An 8808-nucleotide genomic window follows, 5' to 3' on the forward strand; every position below is an offset into this window, starting at 1 on the left:
CCCAGATCTGTACAGTTGAACATCCACTTTCTGTTACTCCATTTTCGTTTCCCTCAAAGACCTAAGATATTACTTAAATAGAAGAGGCCTCAGATCAACCGAGTGAACACACAGGACAAAAAGAAATCTAGCTAAGCACCGGCCATACAGTAAGTGCTCAATAAATAATTATTTTTAAAAAGACATGAGCTAGTTCTTTGACCAAACCAACTGGTCAAGTTGGTTATCAAAATGCAGGGCAGCTAGAGACTTGTTCAATGGGTCATTAAGACGAGAAGTGCTGCAAAGACTTCGCCCTCATCTGAAGTAAGCCTGGGTGGGAGGGACTGGAAGCTTGGAGAGATAGGAGCAGGTCAGCAGACAGTCCTGGGGGCCTGGTGAAAAAGAACATGACCACAAGGTGTTCTGGCAGCTCCCACTGCCCTACAGACAGATATGAGTGTCTCTATAGCTCTAGGCACCTGCACCTGGCAGTTGACCCTTTGCATCCCAAAAGCCCTCAGAGCCTGTGGCATCAGGACTTAGTGACAATTAAGGAATCAAGAAAAGGTTTCACCTCCTATAGTTGTACCTGACAAGCCCTGAGCCAGTCCAGTCACCTGCTACCTGGTGACCCAAATATATATTCAAATTCAGGGAAGCAGATGTTATCTGTGGACTGAATAGCGATACTCCATCAAGTGAGCCAACTTGTCACATCCACTTCCCTTTTTTCTTTCCATCCTTATTCATGTCTTCATGGCCTCCCTTGCATTTTCTCCACCTTCCCTCTACCGCCCACTAAGTCCCATTCTCCATTCCAAGCCCTCTTTACTGTCCCTTCTGGATCTGATGCCCTGAAACTCCCCCTCCTCTATCTCAGATTCCCCTGGGCCCTTTGCCTTCTCTCTCTGCCTGCTCCTCCCCTCTGCCCCTGTCCTGTTCTGTCAATGCCCCCCGCCAGCCCCTTGTTCCCCTTGCCCTAGGATCGGCTGTGAATTCTACAACTGCTTCTTTCTGTCTCATCTTGGTGGGGTCCATAGACAGCGCTCCTGTTGCTCAGAGATGTGGAGGCAGTTGCTAAGAGACAGTGAAACGTCAGTACCTGGCCCTCGAGGAAAAAAGGGGAGTGAAAAAGGAAGAGAGGAGGGGGAGAGAGGGAGGGAAAGGAAGGGAGGGAAAGACCTGACAGCAGCCACAAACCCCGGCGGCAGCAGCCTCAGCACCAAGCTGAGTTTCTGGAAGAAGCATTCGGATTCTGTGAACTTTCTTCTCAGCATCCTCCCTCGGATTCCCTTTTCGGGTAAAAGAAGGGGACCAGCTCGGGGACCACAGGACAGGAAACCACCGAGGATGCAGCCCCGGCAGCCAGGAGCCATGGAGGAGAGGCCGGGGGAGGAGACTAGCCTAGGAGGCAATCTGTTCTCCTGAAGCCGCAAGCAGGGATTCCAGCATGAGGGAGGGAGCCCCTGTCTGCCGCAGATTGATGGCTGTGTCCTTGGAACAGAGTAAGTGGGCTCCTGGGGGCCTGTGGGAGTGCAGGTGGAGACTTTGGGGTTCAGAAAAATGAGTCTGGATCAAGGGAAGCTGGGGTGACTTCCCAGTGGGTGGGATTGAGGCAGGAATCAGTGGGAAGAGAAGCAGTGTCAGAGGAGGGGATGCGGGGAGGACAAGTGAGGACAGCAGGTGGGCACCGGAGAATCCAGGGGCTCGGAGGCTGGCTGCAGAGTGGATGGCAGGGTGAGCCACTGAGTGTGGCATCATGCTCTGTCTCTCTGCCTGGCCAAGTGTGGGTGTGGGCTCAAGCTGGGGGGCTAAGGGGAGAGTGGAGTGTTTGTGGGAAAGGATGCTGGGATTAGGGGTGTGCACTGGGGGGTGAAAGATGGTGGGGACAGACTGGGAGGGGCAGAGTGCATGTACAGAAGGAAGCTGGAGAGAAAACTGGGGAGGCATGAGCGCAGGGCAGGGCAAATGTGCTGGAGTCACAGGAGTGGAACAACGTGTGTGTGTGTGTGTGTGTGTGTGTGTGTGTGTGTTGTGTGTGTGTCAGAGAGACAGAGAGACAGAAAAAGAGAAAGAGAGCTAAGAGCTCTGAAAGAGGTCTGCAATCCGCCAGAGTGTGCATGCCTTTTTTCTTTGAGAGTTGTTCAAGGGTGGGGTAGTTGGTGCTGGTGGAGGTGGGGCTACGGAGAATGAGAAAATGCATCCAGCGCAGGACAAGACACTTAGGAGGATGCTGAAGGAAGGGGCCCGCAAGGTTAGTGAGTAACACCCGTGTGAGGTTGGGGTCTGAGCCCACCATGGCCACACCTGAGACACAGACAGTATACAGATGACTTTGCAGCAGAGGGGGGAGGAGGGGGCACCGAGCCTAGGAGAGGGGCCCCGGGGAGCAGAGGGCACCGTTTCTCTGCCTGAGTGCTTTCCTTGTTGCCAGAAGGAATTCTGCCTCCACCCGCTGAACACAAAGCTGCCTAAGAGAAGCACCAACTTGGGAAGTTGCCAGAGCTCCTAGCTGCCCCCTCCTGCACCTTCAGGACACATGACTCTTTCCAGGCTCAGCAGTGCAAACAATGGGTGGCCCTTGGGGTCTTCCCCTCCCCGGGGATTACCATAGACACTGAGGCCAAGGACTCGGGGGCTTTCGCGAGGCTCATGGAGATCCACTTCACTCCGGGCTCCCTGCCCAAAACACACACCCATGGACCCCCTTGGACTCGAGTCCACTGGGCCACCAATAGAATCCCCACTGAGACCTTGAATGCTGGAGACCCCAACGCAGCTCTGGCATCCTGATCATCAATCCCAGACTTGGGGCGGGGCTGGGGACTTTTAGATATTCTGGGACCTTTAAAAGGCCCCTTTCGTGTCCTTAGCTCCCCCCTCCCACCTCTCAGACACAGCACAAAGAGGAAGCTCCCAGCAGTCATGGGTGCGAGGGACACAAAAGATCTGCAGGGACCCTTCCACAACCTGCTGGCAGCTGGTCCAGCCCCACCCTCGCCTCCTTCCTGTCTCAAGTTTTGATCATCTTTGCCAGACCCTGGGGGACCTCAAACAGGTTGCTTGCCCCCTAGGCTCCAAAGGGAACTTCCTGTGGCTCTCACCTCGGGAGCCCTCTGGCACTCAGAGGCTCCCAGGAAAGGCTTGAGCCATGACATCCCTGCTCAGAAGCCCCACCCTCCAGGGCTCTAAGCCCCGATGTCGCTGCCTTCCTGTGCCACTGACTCTTGATTCTATGGACACAGCCCCAGCCCCTGTGGGCTCCATTCAGCACTGCCGTTGCCAGCTGCCTAAGATGGGTGACACCTGGTCCCAGCTGCCCTGGCCTGGGCCCCCCCACCCAGCCGTGCTCCTGGTCTCCCTCCTCTTGGCAGCTGGGGTGATGCACTCGGACGCAGGCACCAGCTGCCCCGTCCTTTGCACATGCCATAACCAGGTGGTGGATTGCAGCAGCCAACGGCTATTCTCCGTGCCCCCAGACCTGCCAATGGACACGCGCAACCTCAGCCTGGCCCACAACCGCATTGCCACTGTGCCGCCGGGCTACCTCACGTGCTACATGGAGCTCAGGGTGTTGGATTTGCACAACAACTCCTTGATCGAGCTGCCCCCAGGCCTCTTCCTCCATGCCAAGCGCTTGGCACACCTGGATCTGAGCTACAACAACCTCAGCCACGTGCCAGCCGATATGTTCCAGGAAGCCCATGGCCTGGTGCACATCGACCTGAGCCACAACCCGTGGTTGCGCAGGGTGCACCCGCAGGCCTTCCAGGGCCTGGTGCAGCTCCGAGACCTGGACCTCAGCTACGGGGGCCTGGCCTTCCTCAGCCTCGAGGCCCTGGAAGGCCTGCCAGGGCTGGTGACCCTGCAGATCGGCGGCAACCCCTGGGTGTGCGGCTGCACCATGGAGCCCCTGCTGAAGTGGCTGCGAAACCGGATCCAGCGCTGTACCGCAGGTAAGGGAGGCGGGCAGGACTGGGGGTCTGGGGGATGGAGGGCTTTGGCCTCACTGAAAGGACCTCCTCCAAAGAAGAGAGGAAGACTTAGAGATCTTGAGCCCCTACGGTGTGCCCTGATTTATGCTCCTGTCTCTGTACCCAGCTCTTTTGCTCCACAAGTGTTTGTAGAGTCCTTGCTTTGTAGACTAGGTGCTGGGGACCCATTCATTAACGTAACAGACACCGCCCTTGCCTCTGTGGCACTTATGACCTAATGAGGCAGACAGACAATAAACAAGAAGAGCTCATAATAGACAGTGTTTATTGAGCTCACACCATGACCAAGAACTTGGCATGCATGGTCCCACTTTTAGCACCCCCATTTTGCGGGTGAAGAAACTGAGATTTAGAACCATGAAAAGAGTAGCCCAGAATCAGTTACAAACTGGCAGAGCCATGGATAAAGCTCAAGTGTATTGACTTCAAAGTCCTTTCTACTCTTCAAGACTGCTTCTTAAGTGTTCTGAGTGCTGGCAGTCTCCCAGAGACAGAAATGGCTAATGTTATTTATTTTTGTACTTACTGTCCTGCTCTATTCCAAGCATAGTATATATTTTAGCTCATCTCATCCTCGCCTTAATGAGCCATCCCCACTCTACAGAGGGTGAAACTGAGGCACAGAGAGGTTCAGTAACTTGCCTGAAATTACAGCTCTGCTAAGTGTTGGAGTCAGAAATCAACCCTTGTAGTCTGGCTGCCTCTGGCTGTACCCTGAAGAGTCCATTCTAGTCTGGCAGGAGAGTCGGGGCATGAGTTCTGGCCTAAGTTCTGGACCAAAGGGTCTCAGCAGAATTCCACAAAATTTGAGCATGAGATGAAGAGTTGAGAGGAGAAACTAGGATGTGACAATTTAACCAGACAATTCCAACCAGGGGTGGATTGGCGACTGAAGGAGCCTGAATCACGAAGGTTTGATGGGCCCTGGACTTACCCATCGGAGTCCAAACCTGGCCTGGAGGCAGACAATATTCAGTGGTGGCCCCCGTCACCAGCTCTCCTGCGTGGTAGCACTGAGCTTTGGCACAAGCCCCAGCAGTAGAATAACAGAAATAGCTGAGGGCACTATCCCAGGGGATGTCCCAGAGCCTGGGCTCAGAGTATGTTCAGAAGTGATGATGAATGAGGTAGGAGGGAGAGGAGGACTGAGTGGGGAGTCCAGGACCAAAATAGCTTGGGGAACTGTGGGTCACGATTCCCATGTTTCCTCGGAGCTGTGGGAGGATGTTCTCTGGGACCAAAATAGCTGGGGACTGAGATGGGGCGATGGTAAGGGGTATAAGGGGGAGGCTGCATGGAGCGATCGATCCCCCCACCTGTTCAACCTTTGCAAGCTGCATCTGCTCCCCTCTCTCCTGTGCACTAGAAACAGAAGGGGCACTCTAGGCGCTAAGCTTCCACCACACCGGGGCTCCTTCTTTTCTGGAATCTCTGAGATCCCTGCTGCCCTTCAAAAAAAGCTCAAATTCCCAGCGAGTGGGAAAGGGATCCAAGATCCCATCACCAAGGCCTCATGTCAGTACAGATGAGGGACCCAAGCTCCAGAAGGGAAAGTGACTGCAAACCAAAAGTGAGAACACAAGTATGCCACAGCTAGAAACCCAGCTTCCCTGTTCCTCCACAGAACACACTTCGTACCACACCACACTCCAGGATACTTCCTCTTGGGGGTGAAGAACTTACCAGTGTAGGTAGGATTAGGCAATCCTCTGCCCTCTGTCTGTTTTGGCTTCTTCCTCCTTTTTCATGGGATTCCAAATACTATCCACAACTTTTAGACAAATCCCAACACGGAGTAACATAAGGGTGCCCTTGGGATATAACTTAACTTCAAGACTGGTCCTTTGACTTACCAGAGAGTTTTGTCAGCCCCAGGCTTTCATCCTGGACTCCTGCAGGGTCCAGCCACATGCCCTTGGAGCCTCCTCTGGTTGGTCCACACCAATTACCCTCACTGTCTCCACACTCCCCAGCTTTGTATTGTCTCACCAAACCCAGGCACACAGTAGATTTGGGAGCTCAGCATCTTCCACTTCCAAAAGAAGAGCCTCTTGATGGTCAACTCCAGATACAACCTTTTCCTGGGCAGGGTCTGGAGTACTTTGCATACAGCCTACAGGGACCCACCTCAACCTGAGGTTGGGGACAGATTGCATTCTTTTTCTGAATCTGGCTCCCCATTTCTAAGGAAAATGATGCTCATCTATTTCCCCAAAGGGTCAATCTAAATCCACGATTTTATTCTTTGGCCCCAAAATCTACAGAATGAGTAAAAAGCATTTTGCACCATATAATTTAGAAAAATCCTTCACATCTTCACATTGACTCTTCCAGACAATAAGTTAGATTATCTCCTTTTTATGTATCCACTTTCTTCATGAAAGCCAGAAAGGAAAAAAAAAAAACTTGTCCAAGGTGAGAACTTAATTAATTTGAACAAAGGAATGGCAGACTGCTACCCGCATGCCACTTTTACTCCCAAGGCAGAGTACAATGGAACCATTGACAGTCAAGCATTTGTACATGTGCCCCTGGAAGGATGGGATGAGACCATCAATGATGGAGAGAATGATAAAGGAGAATCCCCCTCTGACCTGTCCAAAAATATCAAAATAGGGTAATAATAAAAGCATACCTTACACAATACTTAATATATACCAAGAGAATACCATTTAAATGTTAACTCATAGACTCCTCATAACAACCCTATGAGGTAGATACTACTGTTCATCTGCTCATTTTACAGATGAAGAAGCCAAGACACAGAGGGGCTAAATGGCTTATCCTCAATCACACAACTTGGGAGAGATACAGAGGGGATTTAAACCCAGGCCAATGGCTCCAGAGCCCACAGCCTACACTTTGTATATCTGGAAAAGCCACATGGGGTAGTAGAAAGACCCAAGGCTTCCGAGTTGGACAGAATCATTTATTCCCATATTCATTTAACAAAGATTCGCTGAGCACTTAAATGGGCAGGACATGTTTCTGACTCTAAGGATACTATGGGAAATGCTTATATTCAATGTGGAGGAGATAGATAATAAACAAGCTGTCAGACAGTGGTAAATACTATGGAGAAAAATTAGGCAGAGTGGCTAAGACAGGAAATGCCTGGGAAAGATGACATAGGGGATACTCTTTTACAGAGTATCATAAGGGAAGTCCAATAAGGTGATATTTGAGCAAAGTCTCAAAGGACATGAGGAACTGAGCTGTGCAGAGATGAAGAGAAGCATCCTCACCCGGAGACAAATGCAAAGGTACTCCCTCCCTACCCAAGAAGGGACAAGCTCGGGTGGTGGAAAAATGACCAGGAAGTTTGAGTGGATGAAACAGAGTAAGCAAGGAGCGGAGTGGAAGCAATGGGGAGAAGTCCTTGCAGCCCCTGGTGAGGACCTTGGCTTTCAGTCTATGTGAAGATAAGAAGCAGAGAGTGACATAACAGGACTTCAGGTGTGAATGGATCACTCAGCAACTGTGTTGAGGTGGTTTAAGGGCAGAAGCCCAGAGATCAGTGGTCTCAGCTAACAGGTGAGATCACCTCCCAGTGACTGCCCCCCACACTAGATCACCAGTTGTAGCCAGTTGGAAGGCTTATATAAGAGACAATGGTAGCCCACAAAAGCCCCAGTTCTATTATTAATAGTGGCTATTGGATTTCAATCAAGTTACTAAATTCTCCTAACAGTGATCACCACATCTATAAAAATGGGTATAAAAATATTTGCCTTGAGGGCTGTTGAGGGGACTAAAGAAGGTAAGTAAACATTTTGACACAAAAGAAACTAAACTTTTCCTGGGTAGGGTGGGTCCTCTCCATTCCATTCTGTCTCCCCAGGCCTTTCACCTTCCCTGGGTTCTGTGTTACAGATTCTCAGCTGGCTGAGTGCCGGGGCCCCCCTGAAGTTGAGGGTGCCCCACTCTTCTCCCTCACTGAGGAGAGCTTCAAGGCTTGTCACCTGACCTTGACCCTGGATGATTACCTCTTCATCGCATTCGTGGGCTTCGTGGTATCCATCGCATCTGTGGCCACCAACTTCCTCCTGGGCATCACAGCCAACTGCTGCCACCGTTGGAGCAAAGCCAGTGAAGAGGAAGAGATATGATGTGGGTGCCTGGCATCCCCTCCATGCTGCTGACCACCACTGCTGTTCATACCAGACACTCTCCCTGGCTGCCCACTCTAGCCCCATGGTGCCCTGGCCACCTCTGTCATAGCTCAAGCAATGTCAGGAAACTACTTTTGAATAGCTTCTACTGTGGGCCGGACACTGTGCTAGGAACTGGCAGTGTTAGATGAAGCCACCTAGTTCCTGCCCTCAAGGCACTTCACTCTGCTAGAGGAGAAAGAATCAGAAAATATTCCCTTTAAGACAATCTGTTGGGATTCTGAATACATAACTATGGAAGCCCAGAGGAGGGGTTATCAACTGTGCTTCAAAAAGTTCAAAAGAGAAGAATAAGAATAGAGGTGGCTCATGAGCTGGGTCATCAAAACTGTCTGCTTTGTCAAACAGACCAAGAAGGGTGTACATACACAAACGATAGAGGCCAGAATATGTGTGGTACATTGAGAACCATGGTGAACAATCCCTGGGACCTCAGTGTACAGAAGGAAAGTGGCACAGGACCAAAACTTTCCCTCTGACACCCACCTGTCATTGCTCAGAGCTGCCTACCATTGCCTCCAGAGGGTGAGAACCCCCAATGCCAAGCCCCTTGGCTGCCTCCTCCCAGCAGCTAACAGGTGAGACCACCTCCCAGTGACTGCCCCCCACACTAGATCACCAGTTGTAGCCTGCTGGCAAGGTCCCAGGTAGCAAGCTGA

The 8808-nt window shown here is 51.6% G+C and overlaps 1 protein-coding gene across 1 annotated transcript; it reads left to right on the top strand.

The window, feature by feature from the left end:
• Positions 1-3133: 3133 nt before the first annotated feature.
• LRRC55 (leucine rich repeat containing 55) lies at positions 3134-8086 on the top strand (the record flags this gene model as incomplete). The annotated part of the gene is made up of 2 exons (XM_079788476.1): positions 3134-3938; positions 7851-8086. The coding sequence occupies 2 exons, from the start codon at positions 3134-3136 to the stop codon at positions 8084-8086; spliced, it is 1041 nt and encodes a 346-aa protein (XP_079644602.1).
• Positions 8087-8808: the final 722 nt, after the last annotated feature.

The sequence above is a fragment of the Cnephaeus nilssonii genome (genome assembly GCF_951640355.1).
Source record: "Cnephaeus nilssonii genome assembly, chromosome: 13".
In the NCBI taxonomy this organism is placed as follows: domain Eukaryota; kingdom Metazoa; phylum Chordata; class Mammalia; order Chiroptera; family Vespertilionidae; genus Cnephaeus; species Cnephaeus nilssonii.